General features: G+C 47.9%; 1 protein-coding gene across 1 annotated transcript in view; it reads left to right on the forward strand.

Annotated features, from left to right (window-relative positions):
* The window catches only part of LOC107191305, an 87066-nt gene that overhangs the window by 38398 nt on the left and 23756 nt on the right, over window positions 1-24912 (forward strand). Inside the window, 50 exon segments of the mRNA XM_015580303.1 lie at window positions 4-318; window positions 721-1047; window positions 1181-1903; window positions 1979-2284; window positions 2385-2708; window positions 3128-3424; window positions 3614-3940; window positions 4384-4692; window positions 4805-5128; window positions 5197-5499; window positions 6093-6398; window positions 6481-6798; window positions 6885-7208; window positions 7296-7607; window positions 7908-8234; window positions 8319-8621; window positions 9136-9435; window positions 9512-9829; window positions 9919-10245; window positions 10323-10631; window positions 10762-11088; window positions 11177-11479; window positions 11579-11902; window positions 11976-12296; window positions 12379-12690; window positions 12790-13092; window positions 13171-13494; window positions 13646-13951; window positions 14244-14549; window positions 14627-14944; window positions 15518-15815; window positions 15904-16235; window positions 16317-16667; window positions 16883-17185; window positions 17273-17578; window positions 17678-17995; window positions 18506-18826; window positions 18950-19258; window positions 19605-19940; window positions 20026-20328; window positions 20409-20714; window positions 20808-21125; window positions 21383-21700; window positions 21786-22100; window positions 22392-22718; window positions 22825-23121; window positions 23200-23508; window positions 23749-24066; window positions 24174-24488; window positions 24570-24884. Coding sequence (XP_015435789.1) covers window positions 4-318; window positions 721-1047; window positions 1181-1903; window positions 1979-2284; window positions 2385-2708; window positions 3128-3424; window positions 3614-3940; window positions 4384-4692; window positions 4805-5128; window positions 5197-5499; window positions 6093-6398; window positions 6481-6798; window positions 6885-7208; window positions 7296-7607; window positions 7908-8234; window positions 8319-8621; window positions 9136-9435; window positions 9512-9829; window positions 9919-10245; window positions 10323-10631; window positions 10762-11088; window positions 11177-11479; window positions 11579-11902; window positions 11976-12296; window positions 12379-12690; window positions 12790-13092; window positions 13171-13494; window positions 13646-13951; window positions 14244-14549; window positions 14627-14944; window positions 15518-15815; window positions 15904-16235; window positions 16317-16667; window positions 16883-17185; window positions 17273-17578; window positions 17678-17995; window positions 18506-18826; window positions 18950-19258; window positions 19605-19940; window positions 20026-20328; window positions 20409-20714; window positions 20808-21125; window positions 21383-21700; window positions 21786-22100; window positions 22392-22718; window positions 22825-23121; window positions 23200-23508; window positions 23749-24066; window positions 24174-24488; window positions 24570-24884 — 16158 coding nt within the window.

Consider the following 24912-nt stretch of genomic DNA (forward strand, 5'->3'; position numbering starts at 1 on the left):
TAGCCAATGATATTCCAACCGTGAACCCATGTGAACCCTCCCCGTGCGGTCCGAATTCGCAATGTCGAGTGGTGAACGATTCACCCTCGTGTTCTTGCTTGCCGGGATTCACAGGCGCACCGACGAATTGCAGGCCAGAATGCGTCAGCAACAGCGAATGTCCTGGTCATCTGGCCTGTATAAGTCAGAAATGCAGTGATCCATGTCCCGGTTCCTGTGGCGGTAACGCGGATTGTCGTGTGGTCAGCCATACGCCGATGTGCGTCTGCCCCGAGGACTTCACTGGTGATCCGTTCACACAGTGCGACCCGAAACCACGTAAGATATCCAGAAACCATTCTATTTTAACGTATACCGGTTGATTCACGAGAAACAAAACACCTAAATACAATGATACCTCGACGAGTGCGACACGAACAACGATGTTATTCCCACCATCGGGGCGATGGGTCCCCCCCTGGAACCAATCAAAATAGAGTAAACAGAAACTAAACAGAGGTTCGACTTCAACAATCAGAATTTTTTTTATATCAACATAATTACCTCTTTAACATTTTCTTCTACCTTCAATACTAACGGAGACATTTAGGTGTTCTTTTTTCTTTTTTTGTGAATCATCCAGTATAATCTATTAGCATCTCCGTTTCCAATTTCGCTACATGCGTCAATTTCTGGAGTTTATCTAATCTTCCAAGTATCTAATCGTCACACTTGAAACTTCTTTAGTCGTGCCGGTCTATCTTTCCCCTTGCAAACCGTCCCCATGCGGTTTCAACGCCATATGCAAGGAACAAAATGGCGTCGGTTCGTGTTCCTGCCTTCCCGATCACATTGGAAATCCTTACGAGGGATGTCGACCGGAGTGTGTGATCGACACGGATTGCCTCCCTACCTTGAGCTGTATTCGTTCGAAGTGTCAGAACCCCTGTCCAGGAACTTGCGGCGCGAACGCCGATTGCCAGGTCATCGATCATCGACCTGGATGCACGTGTACCTTGGGCTACAGTGGAAATCCTTTTCAATATTGTACTTTGATCCGTGATACAGGTATCCACCGAATTAGTTTCCAACATCCGTACAACTTTTTTTTTCCACTGAATTCTCTTATTTGATAATAATGCCACGAAGAAAATCTTCCGTCCAACGATAACCCATTGAGAACGTTCTGAACCTTGTGTAGAAGTTCAAACACAGTACAAGGACCCGTGTACTCCCTCGCTATGCGGACCGAACAGCCAGTGCCGCGTGGTCAACGGCCAGGGAGTTTGTTCCTGTCTCCCGGAGTACAGAGGCGCACCGCCTATGTGCCGTCCGGAATGCGTGTTGAACACCGAATGCCCCACGAATCGAGCATGCGTGAACCAGAAATGCGTGGATCCCTGTCCAAACTCGTGCGGCACGTTTGCCACTTGCACGGTCCGGAATCACAGTCCGATCTGCGCGTGCAGAGGCCAGTACACCGGAGATCCATTCACCAGATGCTTCCCGGTTCCACGTAAGAGACTTTCGGATCAACTTCAAGTCAAAGTGACAGCTATTTTTGTTAATTATCCAATTGTCCTTCCAGCGCCTCATCTCTCCACCGAAGTCGAAATTTCACAGCCCTGTTTCCCCTCTCCGTGTGGCCCCTATTCGGAATGTCGCGTGGTCAACAACGGACCATCCTGTCAGTGTCTGCCCAACAATATCGGAAGTCCTCCGAACTGTCGACCAGAATGCACCGTCAATTCCGATTGTCCAAGCGACAGAGCGTGCATGAAGCAACGATGCTTGGATCCCTGCTCGGGATCCTGCGGTATAGGCACCCGGTGTACCGTTTTTGATCACGTGCCGATGTGCACTTGCATCGAGGGGTACACCGGTGATCCGTTCAGCAATTGTTATCCATCGCCACCGCAACAAAGTAAGACCTCTCTAAAACTGGACCGTTTCTTCTGTGCTATCGGTGAGAAAGAATCCTACGATAATTCCGTTTCAGCGCCACCGCCCGAAACCGATCCTTGCAACCCGTCACCGTGCGGACCGAACGCCCAGTGTAACGCTGGCGGTGTTTGCACCTGTTTGTCGGGATACCAGGGTGACCCTTACACCAGTTGTCGTCCCGAGTGTGTACTGAACACCGACTGTCCTCAGAATCGTGCCTGCGTGAGGAACAAGTGCGTGGATCCGTGTCCGGGTACCTGCGGCCGTAATGCCGTTTGTAATGTCCTGAATCATGTGCCGATGTGCAGTTGTCTGACAGGAATGTCCGGCAATGCGTTCATATCTTGCGATGTCGTTAAAGGTATTTTTCTAATCGATACTTGGAATCCATGGTTTTTCCTCTAAGCTTGTAGAATTTGAACGAATGTGTGTGTGTGTGTCCGTTGTTGTTGTTTCGGTAGAGTCGCCTCAGGTGAATCCCTGCAGTCCGTCCCCCTGCGGTCCAAACACGCAGTGTCGAGCGAGAAACGGTCAAGCGGTGTGCTCCTGCGTCCCAGGATATCTCGGTAGTCCACCCGTCTGTAGACCGGAATGCGTGGTCAGTTCCGATTGCCCGAGGAATCAGGCGTGCAACAATCAGAAGTGTATCGATCCTTGCAACGGCACCTGCGGATGGAAGGCGCTGTGCCAGGTTGTGAATCACAACCCGGTGTGCAGTTGTCCTTCCGGTTTCACCGGCGATCCGTTCACTAGATGCGAATTCATGCGTAAGAATCGTGATATACGTATAGTTGATCTAGCTCGCGTTCTTCGGACAACGTTTAACCATTTGGGTTGGAATTCAGTCGATGACCACGTGGGCCATAAGCGTATGTTCAATCTTTTGGTATCATAATTAACCGAGGAAAATCTTCGATAAAGTAATGAAATGAACTACAGGTCAGAGAAATTACTAGTACACGACACGATTCTGAGACGAGATAGGGCATAGGGGAAGGTTACCGAATGTGAACCGCTAAAATATTTCAGTACTTGAGAGATAGCGGAAAAAACGTCAGGCAACTTTATTAAATAATTGTAAATATTTCATTGAACTGTACTTTTACGTAAGATATGTCGACATGCTTTCCAATTCAGGTGGTTAACCGAATATTATTGTGTTTCTCATTCCCGTTTCCTTTCGTAGCCGTGAATGTTCCAACAGAGGACACATGTGCGTCCTGCCAGTGCGGTCCAAACTCGGTGTTCCAAACGATCAACGACAAACCATCCTGCGCCTGTCTGCCCAACTTTATCGGTTATCCGCCGAACTGTCGACCGGAATGCGTGAGCAATACCGAATGCTCGAGCCATTTGGCCTGCATCGATCGAAAATGTCGGGATCCTTGTCCGGGCTCGTGTGGTTCCAACGCTGAATGCCGTGTGGTCAGTCATACACCGATGTGCGGCTGTCTTAACGGCTATACAGGCGATCCCTTCGTGCAGTGCACGTTGAAACGACGTAAGATCCTCTGCAATTGTGTTCAAAAGACAATTCGACGATTAAGCCTCCAATTTGATCCCTCGAATACACGGTATACCAATAGTAGTAGCGATTGATATTAACACAGCCTGGGGGAAGAAAGTATTTTGGTTACTGGTGTGGATAAAAGCTAACCCTGTTTATACCCTGTGACCCATTTTATTGTAGCCGAGATCGAAACCACGGTGTCCTCCCCCTGTGTACCGTCACCTTGCGGTCCAAACGCTATATGCAAAGAGCTTAACGGAGCAGGATCATGTTCCTGCGTCCTGGATTACATAGGAAACCCGTACGAAGGATGTCGACCCGAGTGCACGGTGAATTCCGACTGCCCCTCGAATTTCGCCTGCATAAGGTCCAAATGCCAGAACCCGTGTCCCGGCACCTGCGGCCAGAACACTGATTGCACGGTAATCAATCACCTGCCCAGTTGCGTTTGCTGGCCCGGATACACCGGTGACCCGTTCGCTTATTGCAACCTTCAGCTACAGACCAGTAAGTCACGAAATTTCCAATGATACATCGCCCATCATCATCGCCCATCATTTGCCACGCCTGATGAGGAGGATAACATTAGAGACCGCTTAACCATCGTGACGTTCGCTTCCATCGTAATACGTCTATCTTATAAGTGGTGTACTGACTCTTCTCCTTTCAGGACTTTCCTTGAACTTTACGAAAAAATTGTGTTCTCACTTCGAATACAGTTCATCTTTTGTCTAATACAATTTTTCGTAAACTTCAAGGAAGATCCTTTTTGGGGCGCAACACTTACGTAGGGTTTACCCTGTGTATGTATAACCGCCATTAACTCGACTAATCCCAACAAACAATCGAGTGCAACCTGATGCGCATCCGTACCAAAGTATCAAGAGTTAAGGTCTGATAAGGGATCTGAACCTATTCTCATCGAGTTACTATGTTCACCGCCATTCCAGCCCCCGAACCAGAAAACCCATGTAACCCCTCGCCATGCGGACCGAATAGCCAGTGCCACGTGACAAACGATCAGGCTGTGTGCGCCTGTTATCGCGGTTACGTGGGCAGTCCGCCTGGATGCCGACCGGAATGTGTGGTCAGCTCGGAATGCCCTCTGAATCGTGCTTGCATCGGTCAGAAGTGCGAGGATCCGTGCAACGGCCGTTGCGGCGTGAACACAGATTGCAGAGTGGTGAATCACAGTCCGATATGTAGTTGCATGTTGGACTTCACCGGCGACCCGTTCATCGGATGCTTCCCGACGCCAAGTAAGGAATTCCCTGGTCCCCTGGATCAGCATACAAATCACAGAGAATACTCGAATGATCGAGCCACGATCGATCGTCATTAGCAAAAAGCACAAATCGTGATTATTTTCAGAACAATCTCCGACCGTGTTTGAGAACCCTTGTGTACCGTCTCGATGTGGCCCGTATTCGGAATGTCGCGATATCGGAGGCACTCCGTCCTGTTCCTGTTCGATGAATTACGTAGGCAGCCCGCCGAACTGTAGACCAGAATGCACGATAAATCCCGATTGTCCGAGCAATAGAGCTTGCATGAGAGAGAAATGCGCCGACCCATGTCCTGGATCGTGCGGTATCGGTGCAACTTGCAATGTGATCCAACACGTGCCCACCTGTGTTTGCCCTGAAGGTTTTACCGGAGACCCATTCACTAGTTGTCAGCCGTTACCACCGCCACGTAAGATCCTTGATTTCAAAAATTTCTTAATTAGATCATACGTAATTGATGTTTCGATCCCTTTACAGCGATGGATGTCCCACAAGACCCCTGCAATCCTTCGCCCTGCGGTATAAACGCGAAATGCGAGAACGGTGTCTGCAGTTGTCCACCGAATTATATCGGAGATCCCTTCGCTCGTTGTCAACCCGAGTGCGTGATCAATGACGATTGCCCGATTAATCGAGCCTGCTCTCGAAAGAGATGCGTTGATCCTTGTACAGGAACTTGCGGACAGAACGCGATCTGCAACGTTTACAACCACATTCCCATGTGTAGTTGCCCCCCTGGAATGTCTGGAAACGCGTTTGTAATCTGCTCCGTATTACGAGGTCTATATCCCCTCGTTTTCGCCCGATTTCTACAGGGTGTTGACAAAAATCTGGGATACACTTCCACAGGCTGGATTCTACATTCTAAATTAGGATGAAAATCAAGCCAAAACACGACAGAATTAATAGATACTCATATGTAAATAGTTAAATACATATAAGTTTGAATCTTTTGAAATATAGTAAAAGAAGGTGACGAAAACAAAGTCAGAATCGGCGATTAAAAAAAATGGTGTCTAATATGGAACACCTGGAGCATTTAACTAAAAAGTGAAATGCCTATGGGGCTCAAAATATTTCGAAAAATTTAGAAGAACGATAATTTGTTAGATTCTGCAGTTTAAGTAAGGGTACCCATAGTACACATACATACACACACACAGCACATTGTTACATCCTACGTTTTTTACCTTGAAGTTTAAGTGCGTTACAAAGTTCTGTCAAATCATTCAAAATCACACATGTCACGCCTTTTTAACAAATTCAAGCATGTAGAATTCACCCTGTGAACGTGTTCCACATTCCTGTCAACACCTTATGTGTATACTTAACAATTTAATTGTTACTTAAACAATTTAATACTTGTCTCGCAGAACCGATGCCCCAGGACCCTTGCAGACCGTCTCCTTGCGGTGCGAACAGTCAGTGTCGCGTCGTGAACGAACAGGCTGTCTGTTCTTGCCTTCAAGGCTACCTTGGAACGCCGCCATCTTGCAGACCCGAGTGCACTGTCAGTTCCGATTGTCCGCGTAACTTGGCCTGTAGCAATCAAAAATGTATAGATCCTTGTCCAGGCACCTGTGGTCTCAGGACCCAATGTCAGGTTGTCAGTCACAATCCGATTTGCACTTGTATTCCGAGACACTCCGGAGATCCGTTCACCAGATGCGATCCGATACGTAAGAAGAATTTAAATGATACAATTTCGATCGATTTAGAGTCATCGTCCACACGGTTTCAAATCTAAAATTTCTTCGATAGCGGACAGACCGATTGTGCCCGTAAACCCGTGTCAGCCGTCTCCCTGCGGACCGAACGCACAGTGTCGTGTGGTGAACGATTCGCCATCTTGTTCGTGCGTGGCCGATTTCGTCGGTACACCACCGAGTTGCAGGCCAGAATGCGTCAGCAACAACGAGTGTCCGTCGAATCTGGCCTGTATCAATCAAAAGTGCAGGGACCCGTGTCCAGGCGCTTGCGGTTCGAACACGGAATGTCGGGCCGTGAGCCACACGCCAATGTGCGTCTGTATCGGTGGATACACCGGAGATCCTTTCACGCAATGCGTTCTCCAACGACGTAAGTTCGAGTCGACCACCATATTTACGTTTATTCCATAGAGTATACAGTTACTTTCAGTAGAATCGATGTGTTTTAAATTGTAGCGACGATCGTCGAAGACGCGTCACCCTGTAGACCATCCCCGTGCGGAGCAAACGCATTGTGCAAAGAACAAAGTGGCGCAGGATCGTGTACCTGTTTGCAAGACTACATAGGAAATCCGTACGAAGGCTGTCGACCAGAGTGTACCGTGAACACCGATTGTGCCTCGAGCATGGCCTGCGTTCGCCAGAAATGTCAGGATCCATGTCCCGGTACTTGTGGCCCGAACGCGATTTGCCAAGTGGTTAATCACTTGCCCACGTGCTCCTGTACAAATGGATTCACCGGTGATCCATTTAGATATTGCAATCCCGTCGTATTATCTGGTAATTACCAACCTGTACCAGTTTCGTTTGCCTACCCTGCTGCAGAATGACTCTGAACCTTTTTTTTTGTTACTTCTTTGGCGATAGCAGACACGATCCCGACAGATCCCTGCAATCCATCCCGATGTGGACCCAACAGTCAATGTAACGTTGTCAACGATCAGCCAGTTTGCGCATGTTTACCGGAATATATAGGAACTCCGCCTGGATGTCGTCCCGAATGTGTCATGAGCTCCGAGTGTCCCGCTAATAGGGCTTGCGTGAACAACAAGTGTGTCAATCCTTGCCCTCAACCTTGCGGAGTGAACACTAACTGTAGGGTGTTGAATCACAGCCCTGTTTGTAGCTGTAGGGAAGCGTACACGGGAGATCCGTTCACTAGATGTTTCCCAATGCCAAGTAAGACAAGATCCAGGATCGGTAACTTACAAGAGGAATACCAAGGTTGGCTAGCCGCTTTTGGAACGACGCTATGTACAAGTTGTAGTACATATATAGTGATATAAAACCCTCATTGGTTTTCGTAGAATGGGTATTCGTTTTCGAGATATTCTGGTTTAAACTTTTGTGACTTGTAATAATTTTTTATTTATCTTACACTAATCTTAAGGAGTGTTTAGCCGAACTTGGTGCTCCGCTTGTTAGTATTTTCTGTTTAATAGAGGATATACCCTTACGGAATACATATTTGAATTGCAGGACCTCCACCCGGCCTGGTCACAGAGAATCCTTGTGTCCCGTCGCCGTGCGGCCCGTACGCGGAATGTCGCGATATTGGCGGCTCGCCGTCTTGTTCTTGTCTCGTGTCCTACATCGGCATACCTCCGAACTGTAGACCCGAGTGCACGATCCATTCCGATTGCCCGAGCAGTCAGGCTTGCATAAACGAGAAGTGTAGAGATCCTTGTCCGGGTTCTTGCGGTGTATCGGCTGCTTGTAACATCGTCAGCCATACGCCATCTTGTGTTTGTCCTGAAGGTTTCACGGGAGATCCGTTCACGAATTGTTATCCAAGACGTAAGCACTGCCTTAAAAATCTCATTGTTGATTTTTTACATTTTACTCCGTAATTTCCACTATTCGAGTTTGATTATATTCTTAACGATACAGCGATCGAGGATGAAGTTGTACCCGCGGATCCTTGCAACCCCTCGCCGTGCGGCTCGAACGCTTTGTGCACAGACGGAGGCAGATGTTCTTGCCTGCCGGAGTACCAAGGAGATCCTTATGCCGGTTGTAGACCGGAATGCGTTCTTAATACCGATTGTCCGACATCTCGAGCCTGTATTCGTAACAAGTGTCTGGACCCGTGTCCAGGGACTTGCGGTCAGAACGCGCAGTGCAACGTTTACAATCACATTCCTATGTGTAGCTGTTCACCTGGAATGACCGGGAATGCTTTTGTTTCTTGTCGTCCTAGCAGAGGTACGTTCTCCCAGTCAAACAAGTTTGAAAATTATATGTCACAGTTATAGTAGATACCCCAGATACACCGATACATGTATATCCCATATCTTCCTTCTTTTTTTCTTGCCATAAAACGTTCACAGTTCATTGTCCCATATATGTATGGGTCAGCGTACTTCCGACGCACGCGTCAGCTGTCCTATACAGTACAGTCACCATAACTACGCGTAAACGTCTGCGCGCCCAATAACCCGGTGTTAGGAATAGACCTAGGTAATCTCCCATGGTTCCTTTCAGATTTCTTATCCTCATGACTAGTCGAATACGCACCAATAATAAGAAACTGACCTCGAAGATCAAAGTTAAAGTCAATTTTGCAGTGACTTTCTTTTGCAGATCTCCACCGATCTAGAGATATAGAATAACGCAATGGTAGCCGTGACGTATAATTTTCAAACACCCTGTACATACATACAATTATCAGAGGAACTTCTAATTTCCCGATTCGTCTCCACTTCAGGACCCGAGGACCCATGCAATCCATCCCCCTGTGGATCGAACAGTATCTGTCGGGTGGTGAACGAGCAAGCGGTTTGCTCTTGCGTGCCCAGTTACATGGGATCGCCACCATCCTGCAGACCGGAGTGCACAGTTAGCTCCGACTGCCCCAAGAATCAGGCTTGCAGCAATCAGAGATGCATTAATCCTTGCGGTGGAACATGCGGAGTCGGGGCACAATGCCAAGTGACGAATCATAACCCGATATGTAGCTGTCCGGCTGGCTTCACCGGCGATCCATTCGGGAGATGCGAGCCTAAACGTGAGATTTGCATGTTCTACCGGAATCAAATTCACCTTAGGATCTGTAAAACATTTGATTTATCCGTACATTTCAGTGGAGGAACCCCCGATCCCTGTAAATCCTTGCAATCCATCACCGTGCGGACCGAACGCTGTTTGTCAGCTGTTCAATGATTCACCATCCTGCTCGTGTATGCCTGAATTTATCGGAACACCACCTAACTGCAGACCCGAATGCATCGGTAACAGCGAATGCGCGAGCCATTTAGCCTGTATGAACAACAAATGCGGAGATCCATGTCCTGGTTCCTGTGGAGCGAACGCTGAATGCAGAGTTGTCAGTCACACTGCTATATGCGTGTGTTTCGCTGGTTACATCGGTGATCCGTTTACCCAGTGTCTCGAAAGACGACGTAAGAAATGACGATAGTTTCTCATTGATCAGCTTGTTAAAAGCTCTGTTCCCTGAACACGGGGTAATCGATTTGTTTCTCGATTCTAGCTGAAATACAATCGCTTCTTACCACTCCGTGCATGCCATCGCCCTGCGGTTCGAACGCGATTTGCAAGGAACAAAACGGAGTAGGTTCCTGTACCTGTTTGCCCGATTATATCGGTAATCCATACGAAGGCTGTCGTCCAGAGTGCACGATAAACTCTGACTGTCCACCCAGCAGCGCGTGCATTCGTTCTAAATGTCAAGATCCGTGTCCCGGTACCTGTGGAAGTAACGCCGAGTGTCAGGTGGTCACACATCTGCCGACCTGTACCTGTTTCCCCGGTTACACTGGACAACCGTATCAGTTCTGTCAACCAATCGTGGAAGATGGTAGCGTGAATCATCGCAATTCTACTTTCAGATTCTGTCAGAAGGATTTTATTCCGATTTTTCATACTTTATCCTAGTTGTACAAAAGAGAGATCCATGCTTCCCCTCGCCTTGCGGACCAAACAGCGACTGTCGTGTGGTTAACGAGCAAGCGGTGTGTACCTGCCTGCCGAATTTTACCGGTTACCCACCGGGTTGTCGACCGGAATGCGTGGTCAGTTCTGAGTGTCCATCAAACTTGGCGTGTATCAAACAGAAATGTACAAACCCGTGCCCCGGTCCGTGTGGTCTCGACGCGGAGTGTAACGTTGTCCATCACAGTCCTATCTGCGCCTGCAGAACACGATACACCGGCGATCCGTTCAGTCGTTGTTTCCCTATGCCAGGTGAGAAAATGTCTTCTTGAATCCAAGAATCCCTAAGAGATTCTTCGAGAGTCACTAGGTTCTTTCGTGTAAAGATATCAATTTTCCAAGGTGTGTGCTGCACGCGTTCCAAATTGTACTTTTTTTTTAGATTACCCTCTATCGGTGCGACCTTCGGATCTCTGTGTTCCCTCGCCCTGCGGTCTAAACGCGGAATGTCGTAACATCAACGGCATGTCCTCTTGTTCCTGTTTGTCGAACTATATCGGCAGCCCACCGAATTGTCGACCAGAATGCACAGTAAACTCCGACTGTTCACCCGGTCAAGCTTGCATGCGAGAGAAATGTAGAGATCCATGTCCAGGCTCTTGCGGCATGTTCGCCCGTTGTAGCGTGCTGAATCACGTGCCCACCTGTAGCTGCCTGGAGGGATACACCGGTGATCCGTTCACCAGTTGCTATCCAAAGCCTCCTGACCGTAAGACGCATATCTTGTCCAGTTCCTTCAGATTTCACACGATTCCGATCTTCATTGTAATTCTCTGTACCTTTCCGTAATTTTATAGAACAATTAATCTCCGACGACCTATGCGATCCTTCGCCGTGTGGATCAAACGCGGAATGCAACAACGGCGTGTGTACCTGCCTGCCTGAATACAGAGGCGATCCTTACGCGGGATGTCGACCGGAATGTGTCCTAAATTCAGACTGTCCCCTGGATCAGGCGTGTGTCCGTAAGAAATGCGTGAATCCCTGCACCGGTACCTGCGGACAGACGGCTGTTTGCAATGTCTTCAACCACGTTCCGATGTGCAGTTGCCCCGAGAGAACAACCGGAAATGCTTTCGTATTGTGCGCTCCGCTTCAAGGTAACGCGACCGAGTATAGTTATTAAATCGAAATCGGTTTCATTGATTTTACTCTTTCGGACGTGTTGAAAGTATTCATCACGGTTGTATCCGCAGCAGTGACCCCGGTGACACCGTGCAATCCGTCACCTTGCGGCCAGAACAGCGTCTGTCGTTCGGTGAACGGACAGGCGGTTTGCGCTTGCTTACAAGGATACCTGGGAAATCCTCCGTCCTGTAGACCAGAGTGTGCGGTCAGTTCGGACTGTCTCGGAACCGAGGCCTGTAACAACCTGAAGTGCGTGAACCCGTGTACAGGAAGCTGCGGCGTTCGTGCGCGGTGCCAGGTCGTGAACCACAATCCTATATGCAGTTGTCCCTCGGGAATGTCTGGAGATCCTTTCGTAAAGTGTGATCCGATCAGTAAGAACCCTTTTAAAGATTGTATTATGAAAATTTTCGGTATCCTTCTTTTCGACGAACTTAATCGTAACATTTTATTAACCACCTTCTTCAGTGGAGTCCACCCCGGAACTCATAAACGTGTGCAAACCATCGCCCTGCGGTCCGAACGCTCTCTGTCAGGTATCGAACGATTCCCCATCGTGCACCTGTATGCCCGGATTTATCAGTTCTCCGCCGAATTGTCGTCCCGAGTGTATCAGCAACAGCGAGTGCGCCGATCGGCTGGCTTGTATAAATCAAAAATGCCGAGATCCGTGTCCTGGATCTTGCGGCACGAACGCAGAGTGTCGTGTAGTCAGCCATACGCCTATGTGTGTTTGTTCCAGCGGCTTCTCCGGTGACCCATTCACCCGATGCGTTCCATATGACGATCGTAAGGAAATTTAATCTGATACCGATTTAATTTTCCGTGTCCTGTATAAGTTATTCAAAATGTGTTTTCTTTCCTCATTTAGGATTATCCACCCCGTGCTCGCCATCTCCGTGTGGTTCGAACACCGTTTGCAAAGAACAAGATGGCGTTGGTTCCTGTTCCTGTTTACCCGATTACAACGGCAATCCGTACGAAGGATGTCGACCAGAGTGCACAGTTAGCTCAGATTGTCCCTCGAACCTCGCTTGCGTTAGAAATAAATGTCAGGACCCGTGTCCCGGTGCCTGCGGACAGTACGCTGTCTGTCAAGTTATCAATCACTCGCCCACCTGCTCGTGCAACCCTGGTTACACCGGTGATCCGTTCAGATATTGCCAAGTTGTCAGAGAAACTGGTAAAGTATAGATCGTTTGAACATAATTCAACCTGTGAACCGTGCACTAAAATATTTCGTCATCCCTCGATTTCTGACCCCCTTTAGGCATCCTCCAAGATCCAGCGGATCCCTGCGTTCCCTCCCCCTGCGGGCCGAATAGCCAATGTCGCGTGGTTTCCGGTAATGCTGTATGTTCCTGCCTCCCCGAGTACACCGGAACTCCACCCTCGTGCCGTCCAGAATGCGTCGTGAGCACAGACTGTCCCTCGAATCGCGCCTGCGTTGGTCAGAAATGCGTGAATCCATGTCCCCGCCCGTGTGGACAGAACACAAACTGTCTAGTCGTGAACCACAGTCCGATTTGTACCTGCCGAGACGGAAATACCGGCAACCCGTTCACCAGGTGTTTCCCTCTTTCACGTAAGTCATTTGAATTCAACGGATGGGCTGGAAATAATGTAACTCTATTTAATTGTGATCAATTATTCGATTCCGTAGCACAACCAACGTTACCAGTTCTACCTCAAAACCCCTGTTTACCATCCCCCTGCGGCCTGTACTCCGAATGTCGTGATATCGGTGGAACCCCGTCTTGTTCCTGCTTAGCCAATTACTTCGGCAGCCCACCGAACTGCAGACCAGAGTGTACAGTGAACACAGACTGTCCCAGCGACAGAGCGTGCATCAGGCAACGATGCACCGATCCGTGTCCCGGCTCTTGCGGTGTGGCGGCAAGGTGCACGGTTTACAATCACGTGCCGATTTGCACCTGTATAGAGGGATTCAGCGGCGATCCTTTCAGCAATTGCTCTCCTGCCCCACGTAAGATCATGATAAATACCAAGAAAATCATTCTTTCCCGATAGTTTTGCCGTAAGAAGTATCTACTTTATTTTCGGCGATTTTTTTTTTCGTATTCGTGTGACGTAAATTTTGAAAGATTTCGAGTAACTAGTATGGAACACAATTGTAGCTGTGGTACTAGTAGCCGATGACCCATGCAACCCGTCGCCCTGTGGTCCCAACACCGAATGCAATCAAGGTGCTTGCACTTGTCTGTCGGAATATCAAGGCGATCCTTATGTCGGATGTCGACCGGAATGCGTTCTGAACACGGACTGTCCCCTGAACCGAGCATGTTTGCGCAATAAGTGCGTGGATCCTTGTATCGGCACCTGCGGTCAGAACGGGGTTTGTCACGTATACAATCATATTCCCATGTGCAGTTGTCCGGTTGGAATGTCTGGAAACGCATTTATATCTTGCAATCCGTTCAGAGGTAGAGTAAACGCGGAAGAAAGTCAGAGAAGACAATTCCGATTTTTTTTAAATTCTGCTGGATTATAGGGGACATCGACAGAAGCATCGGTCAATTTTTTGTTTTCGCTGATGTATTTGATTCAAATTCAAAGAAGAACCACAAGTATCATTAAAAAAAAAAAAAACGAAAAATTGCCCGATGTATCTATCGAGGTCCCCTTCAAACCTGGCAAAGTATAAAGAAAAAGAAAATCGGAATTTTCCCTTGTCGGTCTCGGAACGATTAATGAAAATATCTTCGATTATATCAGAACCAGTCGTTGCCAATCCCTGCAACCCAACACCTTGCGGACCGAACAGTCAATGCAGACAAATGAATGATCAAGCCGTGTGCACTTGCATACCCGGTTTCGTGGGTATACCGCCTACCTGCAGGCCGGAATGTACAGTGAGCACGGACTGCGGTCCAACGGAAGCCTGTATCAATCAGAAATGCAGCAATCCATGCGTTGGTTCCTGCGGAATCAGAGCAACGTGTCAAGTGGTGAACCATAATCCACTTTGCGATTGCCCGGCTGGAATGACCGGTGATCCTTTCGTCAGATGCCTCGCGAAACGTAAGAATTCGTCTAATTTTAACGCAGATACATACGCGAGAAATACAAACACTCCCTTGAATCATATTTTATTTCAGCTTTAGACGAACCACCTCGAGAGAACCCTTGTGTACCGTCACCGTGCGGTCCGAACGCTCAGTGCCAAGTGATCAACGACTCCCCGTCCTGCTCTTGTCTGCCAGAATTCACTGGTTCGCCGCCGAGCTGTAGACCCGAGTGTATAAGCAACAACGAGTGCCCGAACAACATGTCGTGTATCAATCAGAAATGCAGGGATCCTTGTCCCGGATCCTGCGGAACGAACGCAGTCTGTCGCGCTGTGTCCCATACACCTATGTGTACCTGTTCTCCTGGTTACACCGGAGATCCTTTCACCCAGTGTGTTGTCGAACAACGTGAGGATCCTTTTCGGCCCACTTTCTTGTTAAATATTACTGTTCAACAGGAACTTTTTAATCTGTAATATCCACCGGGGTGAACCTTGTAGAGTTTCTCGTCTCAGACACGAATGCGGAATCAAAATTGCTCTGTCACTCTCAGATTTTTGTAGAAACCCACGACTTTGGACCCAAAAAATAACGTATTACGCGAAGACTAAAAACTCTGGGAAGTTCAATTTAATAATTATTAAAAGATTGAGTAGAGTTTCCTGGATATATCAGTGTATCCAGTTATTAAATTTTGTGACTTTGAATGGTTATAAATGGTCATCAAGGTGTATTGAAAAAGTCGATGCGCGTAATTTATACGCATTATTTTAGCATTTTTACGAAAAATTCTTATTGTAGTAAATATTTCTGACGAAGAAACCATCCAGGAAATGGTGTCGAAAGCTCTACAAGGATCCACCCAGTGGATATTGTGGATCGGAAAGACAAACAGTTTTTATTTGTTGGACAGTGTATTCGAAGATACAGACACATTCAATCCAACGTATCGAAATCTGATCGTAACCGTTCCTCTTTCAGTCATACCGATGTACGTACCGAGACCCTGCGTGCCATCTCCATGCGGAGCAAACGCCCTCTGCACAGACAGAAACGGTGTAGGTTCGTGCTCCTGTCTGTCCGGATACACAGGAAATCCGTACGAGGGTTGTCGACCAGAGTGCGTCATAAATACAGACTGTGTCCCGAGCAAAAGTTGCGTCAGTTTCAAGTGCGTGGATCCTTGTCCCGGTACTTGCGGCCAGAACGCGGTCTGCCAGGTGATCAATCACCTGGCGAGCTGCAGTTGTCTACCGCGATTCACCGGTGATCCGTTCAGATTCTGTCGCGAGGAAGAGATAGGTACGCGTTAGATCGTTCCACATGAATTCTCCATAAATCGAAGACGATTCCTATGTTACTGACACGATCTTTCGTTCGACAGTCACTTTACCGAGTACAATGAATCCCTGTAAACCGTCGCCTTGCGGACCAAACAGCGTTTGCAGAGAGAACAACGGCCAGGCGGTTTGCTCCTGTTTACCTGATTATCTTGGTTCTCCGCCTGGATGCAGGCCAGAATGCCTGGCGAGCGCTGAATGCGCTTCGAATCGCGTTTGTACGAATCAGAAGTGTATCGATCCGTGTCCGGATCCATGCGGACAAAACGCTGTTTGCAGAGTTATCAATCATAGTCCCATATGCTCTTGTCGGGAGAGTTTCACTGGAGATGCTTTCTCGATTTGCTTCCCAACGCCACGTTCGTATTGTTTCTATACTTCATTAAAGGCCCCGATAGTTTTGGAATAGGTGTATATATTCATATTTTCGAACCTCACAGGTCCACCAATAGAGCAGTTCACGCCCGCTCGACAAGATCCGTGTCTACCGTCCCCTTGCGGTCCGTACTCTCAGTGTCGAGACATCGGAGGAAATCCATCCTGTTCTTGTTCACCTTCCTATATTGGTGTTCCACCAAATTGTAGACCAGAGTGTACAATCAATTCCGAGTGCTCCAGCAGTATGGCTTGTATCAGGGAAAGATGCATGGATCCTTGTCCAGGATCTTGTGGTTTTGGAGCTAGATGTACAGTTACGAATCATGTTCCGGTTTGTTCCTGTCCCGAGGGATACACCGGCGATCCGTTCAGCAGCTGCGTACCAAAGCCTAGCATACGTGAGAGACTTTTTCGCCTGTTACTTTGATACCCTTTTGTTCAGGATGTTTCGCGAGTAATTTAATTTTTCGACGTACCTCTAAACCATGTAACCTTACATTTCTTATTCTTCGTGTTGAAGAACAAACGTTGCCAAATTCACAGGTGCATACTAAACGTAGGGTACAAATATATAAAGATTGTTCTAATTTCGGGACTACCGATATACTGATTCCCGATTTTTATACAGCTGAAGATACAATTACGGACCCCTGCAATCCATCACCGTGCGGTCCAAACGCCCTCTGCCGCGACGGTTCTTGCTCCTGCCTTCCAGAGTACCAAGGAGATCCGTACGCCGGTTGTCGACCAGAATGTGTAATGAACAACGATTGTCCCCGCGACCGAGCATGCCTGCGAAACAAATGCGTGGATCAGTGCATAGGAACTTGCGGCCAGAACGCGCAATGTCAGACGATAAACCACGTGCCGATGTGCAGTTGCCCCTTAGGAATGTCCGGAAACGCTTTTATTTCTTGTTCACCAGTGCAGGGTATAACTTCACCGACGCATGATTCTCCGAATATTTCGATTAGCCTATTTACATCCCTCAATTCAGAATTCTCTATCTCTTATATAGAAGTCGCAGCACTGAGACCGTGCTCGCCATCGCCTTGCGGCCCGAACAGTCACTGTCAAGAGGTGAACGGAATCGCGGTTTGTAAATGCATAGAAGGTTTCATTGGAAATCCACCGACTTGTCGACCAGAATGCACGGTCAGCTCGGATTGCGAGCTGACGAAAGCTTGCGTGAATCAGAAATGCAGAGATCCTTGCCCAGGTTCGTGCGCTTTCCGAGCGGAGTGCTCTGTAGTGAATCACAACCCTATATGCAGATGTCCGTCGAGCATGAGCGGTGATCCGTTCACCAGTTGCGCCCCGATAGGTGAGAAATTTAACATGTAAACAGCTTGATCTTGAAATAACCACGACAGCTGGGACGAGGTCACTTCTTTTAATCTATCTTATTGAATTGATCCTCCAGTCGAAGAGCCCCAAACACCGGTCACCCCCTGTTATCCATCGCCCTGCGGTCCAAACGCTCAGTGTCAAGTCGTGAACCAAGTTCCCGCGTGCACGTGTCTGCCAGAATTCTCGGGTACACCGCCGAATTGTCGGCCCGAGTGTGTCACCAATAGCGAGTGCTCGATTCGTCAAGCTTGCGTCAGACAGAAGTGTACAGATCCTTGTCCCGGATTGTGCGGAGCTAACGCTGATTGCAGTGTGTTCAGTCACACTCCAATTTGCTCTTGTAGATCAGGATTCATTGGCGATCCTTTCGTCCAGTGTACTCCGGTACCAAGTAAGTGCCCATATCGCGATGAAAATGACCCTCGTCAGAGTTTTTGGTTTTTGTAATAACAACAAGATTCTGGTAGTCAAAAACGACCTACTCTATCGTTCATACGTACATTAGGACACCTAGTTCGTATGTAGAAAATGCGATGTTTCGTAAAAATTATATATTTTAGACAACGTTAATATTGCTTTATACATAGTAGCATAAACTTTACTCGTTGAGCTTTAATGCCCCGTAAGAAATATTTAATTTCAGACTTCCAGTAATTTCGTAACGCTTTCGATACATTTACTGCATATTCGATAAATTTCCTAATACTTACGAACGGGAGAGTATGTACTAATTTATTCTGAAAAGAGAATGGACCGATTCTTAAGATTCTTAAAGATGCCCACAGTATTTTTCTACTCTCCTGGAAAAACGAGAATCAAAATTGACCAGGGTCATTTCGAGCTCCTTATTCGGTGCAGCAAATTAGCATTGTAATGAACGATTTTTCAATTCAATCTCCAGTCGAAGACGAAAGACCAGCTCCCTGCGCTCCATCGCCGTGCGGGACGAACGCAGTGTGCAGAGTGTCCGGAAATGCGGGCACTTGTTCCTGTCTGCCCGACTACATAGGGAACCCGTACGAGGGTTGCAGACCGGAGTGCGTTGTAAATTCCGACTGTCCCGTGAATCTCGCCTGCTCGAGATCCAAATGCCAGGATCCCTGTCCCGGTGCTTGTGGTCAGAACGCTGTCTGCTACACCGTTAACCATGTTCCTATGTGCTCGTGTATTCAAGGATACTCTGGAGATCCGTTCAGATATTGCAACTTGAGCCCGGTGAACCGTAAGAAAAATAAATTTCCGCACAGCCCAACACTTGATAATCATAATTCGATATTTAAATGATTATCTAAAAATAGATATTAACTTGGAAATATTTCTCACCCACCATATATTCTTTTAGAAGATACACAAATAGTCGATCCCTGCAACCCATCGCCCTGCGGTCCAAACAGTCAGTGCCGCGTGTCCAACAATCAAGCAGTGTGCAGTTGTGCCTCGACATACGTCGGCAGTCCACCAAACTGCAGACCAGAGTGTGTGGTCAGCACAGAGTGTCTTCCGAGTCGTGCCTGCGTGAGCCAGAAGTGCACGGACCCGTGTACCAACTCCTGCGGCGTGAACGCCAACTGCAGAGTCATCAATCATAGTCCAATTTGCTTCTGTAACAATGGATTCACCGGAGATCCGTTTACCGCCTGCTTCCGTGCCCCTGGTACGATCCGTGCCTCCATATTAATATCTCTGTCTTTACCACTTTTCATCGACGGCCACAATCTTAAATTCTTTATAGTTCCCACTGTTGAAGCCCTTGGGTATAAACAATTGTCATACTATTATATACATCTATACATACATTTTTGACGAAAAAAGACCATCTCTTATATGAAAAAATTGTGACAGTTGATCCCTAATGAAGCTAGCTGCAATGCTTGCAAAATGTCGATGAAATTAATTCCATAAGGACACGACTTATACCCAAAAGCCTCAACTTATTTGAGAACTGTATGACGCCTGGCCGTCGTAAAAATCTCAATTCTCTAATCGTCTGTGTTCCTCAGAAATTCTCTCAGATCCTTCGCCACCAGCACAAAGAGATCCATGCCTGCCGTCACCCTGCGGCCCAAACGCTATCTGTCAGAACGTAGGAAAAACTCCGGCTTGCACTTGCTTGCCAGAGTATCGCGGTGGCCCACCAAATTGCCGACCGGAATGTACGATTAATTCGGAGTGTTCCAGTAACCAAGCTTGTATCCGCGAGAAGTGTAGAGATCCCTGCCCGGGTTCTTGCGGTTTTAATGCACAATGCTCGGTATTCAATCACATGCCGATTTGTTCGTGTATCGAAGGATACACCGGCGATCCTTTCAGTCGTTGCGATCAACAGATTCCGACCAGTGAGTAAAGAATATCTAAACAATTACTGGTACAAGAATCAAGATCTTGCCACTGATTCCCTTGAACTTTTTTCACCAATTTTAGTCGTGCAAGCGGACGTAGACCCGTGCAATCCTTCTCCGTGTGGACCGAACGCTCAGTGCGACAACGGGATTTGTTCCTGCTTACCAGAGTTCTATGGCGACTCGACTATCGGTTGTCGACCGGAATGCGTGTTGAACAACGATTGTTCACGGGATCGAGCCTGTGTTAGGAATAAATGCGAGGATCCGTGCGTAGGCACTTGTGCCAGCAACGCACTCTGCACCGTGGTTAACCACGTGCCCATGTGCAGTTGTCCCACGGGTCTCGAAGGAAATGCTTTTGCCTACTGTCGTCCTGCCATAGGTAATAACTGTGAACGATAGTAGCAGTTTTGCGTCGGCTAATCTCTAGGGAATTTTACATTGATAATAATCTTTCGATAGCCGATGTTCCATCCACTCCGTGTACACCGTCACCATGCGGACCGAACAGTCAGTGCCGGCCCAATAACGGCCAGGCGATCTGTAGCTGTGTGCCTGCTTACCTCGGAAACCCACCGAATTGTCGTCCCGAATGTATCGTGAGCACCGACTGTCCCCTGAACGAGATCTGCACGAATCAAAAGTGCAGGAATCCTTGTGTCGGGACGTGTGGATTGGATGCTCGTTGCACGGTAGCCAATCGTAATCCCATATGCCACTGTCCCGAGGAATTCACCGGTGATCCTTTCGTTCGATGCGTGCCACTTCGTAAGTTATCTTTGTCACGCATTTTAGCCTAAATTGTCCATATACGAATCATGATCAATTCAAATAACAATAAGTGTAATGATATACTTGTAGCACCGCGACGTCCAGAACCGATAAACGTTTGTCAGCCATCACCTTGTGGACCTAATGCCCAGTGCCAGATCGCCGGAAATTCTCCGTCTTGCACTTGTCTGTCCGGTTTCATTGGTTCTCCGCCGAATTGTCGACCGGAATGTGTCAGTAACAGCGAGTGTTCCAACGATCAGGCCTGTATCAATCAAAAGTGCCGCGATCCTTGTGTCGGTTCTTGCGGCGTCAATGCACAATGTCGTGCTGTCAGTCACACACCCATGTGCTACTGCGAGTCAGACTTCACCGGTGATCCATTTATACAGTGCTCGATCAGACCTAGTAAGGCTCTCAGAGATATATATATATATATATATTTCGTACGATGGTGTTCTTCGGGTTGCTACGAGATTTAAAATACATAAGGAGTGAATGTCCCGATTACTGCCATTCTATTTATTATATTTAATAAAAATGTTACGTAAGAAATAATGAAAAAAAAAGTTCAAATTCCCCTCGTAGCGACTCGATATTTTATCCACGGCATGAAATCTTTATATTTATCGCGAGCACAGAATATTACGAGAATCGATTTCCAGTCGAAGACGAACGAGTGAATCCGTGTCTACCCTCGCCCTGCGGACCCAACGCACAATGCACCGAGAGGAACGATGTCGGCGCGTGCACCTGTCTTTCTGGTTACACGGGAAATCCTTACGAAGGCTGTAGACCGGAATGCGTGGTGGACTCCGATTGTTCACCTACCCGTGCTTGCATCAATACAAAGTGCGTTGATCCCTGTCCAGGTGTTTGCGGTACCAACGCGGAATGCAATGTTATCAATCATCGAGCATCGTGCTCTTGCTATCTCAGCTACACAGGGGATCCCTATCGATATTGCGCTGTTCAGCCGGCTGGTAAGTTCGGCTCGGCGTGTTCGAAAAGTCTTTCGTGATATATGGAGTCCAATGAAATGATGTTCTGAGCATAAATTTCCTTTAGTTTCCGATGTGAGCCCAACCGATCCATGCGCCACACCCCAATGCGGTCCAAACAGTCAGTGTAGAGTGCTCAATGAAGTGGCGGTTTGCTCCTGTCTGCCAACTTACATCGGTACACCACCGGCGTGTAGACCCGAGTGTGTCACCAGCTCGGAATGTCCCTTCGACAGGGCATGCGTGAAACAAAAATGCGCGAACCCGTGTCCAGCCTCTTGCGGACAGAACACAGATTGTCGGGTGATCAACCACGCACCCCTCTGTAGTTGTATGAGAGGATACACCGGTGATCCGTTCACCGTTTGTTTCCCAATGCCACGTGAGTATTGTTAAAGATATCACACCGATGTATAGGGTGTTAAGATAGATTTCGACGCACTTCCACAAGGTGGATTCTATGTACTAATACCGAAAATTCTCATTTTCGTTTAAACACTGCAGGTTTCACGCAATGTTTCTATTCCCAACAAACCTGAATTAACGACAAATTGCCCGATGCGTCTATTTAGATTGTCTAGAATCTTGCAGAAGAATTTGAAAAGAAAAAGCCGGAATTTTCGGTGATACTGGGCTGTTCCCTTGTTAGAGATTTCCATTCTGAATTTTTTAGTAACGGTGCCGGTCGAGAACGATCGAATCCCCAAAGATCCTTGTATTCCGTCCCCGTGCGGCGCTCATTCCGAGTGTCGAAACATCGACGGTGTTCCATCCTGTTCTTGTCTCGCCACGTATACCGGAAGTCCACCGAATTGTCGACCAGAGTGCACGATAAACTCGGACTGTCCTCCGAGCCAAGCCTGTATGCAACAACGATGCAAAGATCCGTGTCCTGGTTCTTGCGGTTTTCGAGCCGAGTGTAACGTGATCAACCACGTGCCGATATGTTCCTGTCAGCCTGGTTACACCGGGGATCCTTTCAGTAGCTGCGCCCTTGAATGTAAGATAAGATTGAAATTGGTGAATCCTGAAATAGGCTTTTACCAGCAACCTGTCGTCATTGATCAGAAAACAAAGAAATAATATCATACTAATTCTTCCGATAGATCGTCCAAATGAAACGGATCCGTGCGCATCCTGCGGACCGAACACCCAATGCAACAACGGAATATGCACTTGTTCGCCGAACTATTTCGGTGATCCTTACATCGGTTGCAGACCCGAGTGTGTATTGAGCAACGAATGTCCAAGCACAAGGGCGTGTCTTCGAAACAAGTGCGTGGATCCTTGTAGAAATGTTTGCGGACAGAACGCATTGTGCAACGTTTTCAATCATGTCCCGATGTGCAGCTGCCCCACGGGAATGTCTGGAAACGCGTTTGTACTTTGTTCCCCTGCCCCAGGTACGCTTCTTATCTTCCGTGAGGCACAAACTATCGAGGATTCGATTCCACCCCAACCGTGTCTTTGAACAATTCTAGTGACCACTGACGTCAGTGACCCTTGCAACCCATCACCGTGCGGTCCCAATAGTCTGTGCAGACAGAACAACCGGCAAGCAGTGTGTACTTGTGTGAGCGGATATATCGGAGGTCCTCCAACCTGTAGACCAGAGTGTGTAGTCAGTACAGACTGTCCACCGAACGAGGCTTGCACCAATCAGAGATGTCTAGATCCTTGTGTAGGAACCTGCGGATTGAACGCGGATTGTAATGTCATTAATCACAATCCAGTGTGCGTTTGTCGCGAGCGAATGATCGGCAATCCATTTGTCAGATGTTATCCGATGCGTAAGGAGTCTTTCGATTCTATCGCTCATGATATACAGGGTGGTGTGAAATATGTTGTATGCAATTTGACTTTGCGGCGTATTCGTTCTTTGACACCATTCAAATTGCATACAACATATTTTTTATATAATCACAACTGAAGCAGACATTTAGGTGACTACCTTTAGGTGGACCACCCTGTATACCATCTTGAGAAGACCATTTCGAGCTAACGTTGATTAACTTTCTTAAACATTGAAGCTACAAGACCGGTGGCCACGGTGAATCCCTGCCAGCCGTCCCCTTGCGGTCCAAACGCCGACTGTCAAGTGGTGAACGATCTACCGTCCTGCTCCTGTCTGAGGGAATACATTGGATCGCCCCCGAACTGTCGACCCGAATGCATCAGCAACAGCGAGTGTCCCAATCGATTCGCCTGTATCAATCAGAAGTGCCAAGATCCGTGCGTAAATTCTTGCGGATCGAACGCAATCTGCAACGTTGTCGGTCACACCCCGATGTGTGCCTGCACGAACGGCTACACTGGGGATCCGTTTACGCAATGTCTGCCTCAACAATGTAAGAATCATCGGTCCTTCTGGTGCAGTTGTTCACCTTTCAGACACATGTCTTGTTAGTTGAACCTTGAGCTAGACCGCTCTACTTTTTTCCAGTCGACGTGCCAGTTACCAGACCAGATCCATGCAACCCATCGCCTTGTGGATCGAACGCAATTTGCCGGGTGCAACAAGATGCAGCATCTTGTACCTGTCAGAACGACTACATAGGCAATCCGTACGAAGGATGCAGGCCTGAGTGCACGCTCAGTTCGGACTGTCCGTCCAATCATGCCTGCATCCGATCCAAGTGCCGAGATCCTTGTCCCGGTACTTGTGGACAGAATGCACAATGTTATGTCGTCAATCACGCAGCTATTTGCAGCTGTTTCGAACGGTATACAGGAGATCCTTTCGTATACTGTAATCCTGTGAGGGAACAACGTAAGAGAGAACTCCTGAAACACCAATGATTTACCCGATACACATATCAGGATGGTAAATGACAATTGACCCTATTTCCAGTGCCTGATTCGAATCTCGCGAACCCCTGCGAACCATCACCCTGCGGACCGTACAGTCGATGTAGAGAAACGAATGGTCAAGCTATATGCTCCTGCCTGCCAACATACTCAGGAACACCTCCCAATTGCAGACCAGAATGTACAGTGAACTCTGACTGTTCATTGAACCTTGCATGCAGGAACAATAAATGTGTCGACCCGTGTCCCGGTTCGTGTGGCCAACAGAGTACTTGCAGAGTGGTGAATCACAGTCCTGTCTGCTCTTGCAGGCCAGATTTCACCGGTGATCCTTTCACTCGATGCTTCTTTAATCCACGTAAGCCTTCTTCATCCACGTAAGCCAA

Source organism: Dufourea novaeangliae, unplaced genomic scaffold, assembly GCF_001272555.1.
Source record: "Dufourea novaeangliae isolate 0120121106 unplaced genomic scaffold, ASM127255v1 scaffold246, whole genome shotgun sequence".
Lineage (NCBI taxonomy): Eukaryota > Metazoa > Arthropoda > Insecta > Hymenoptera > Halictidae > Dufourea > Dufourea novaeangliae.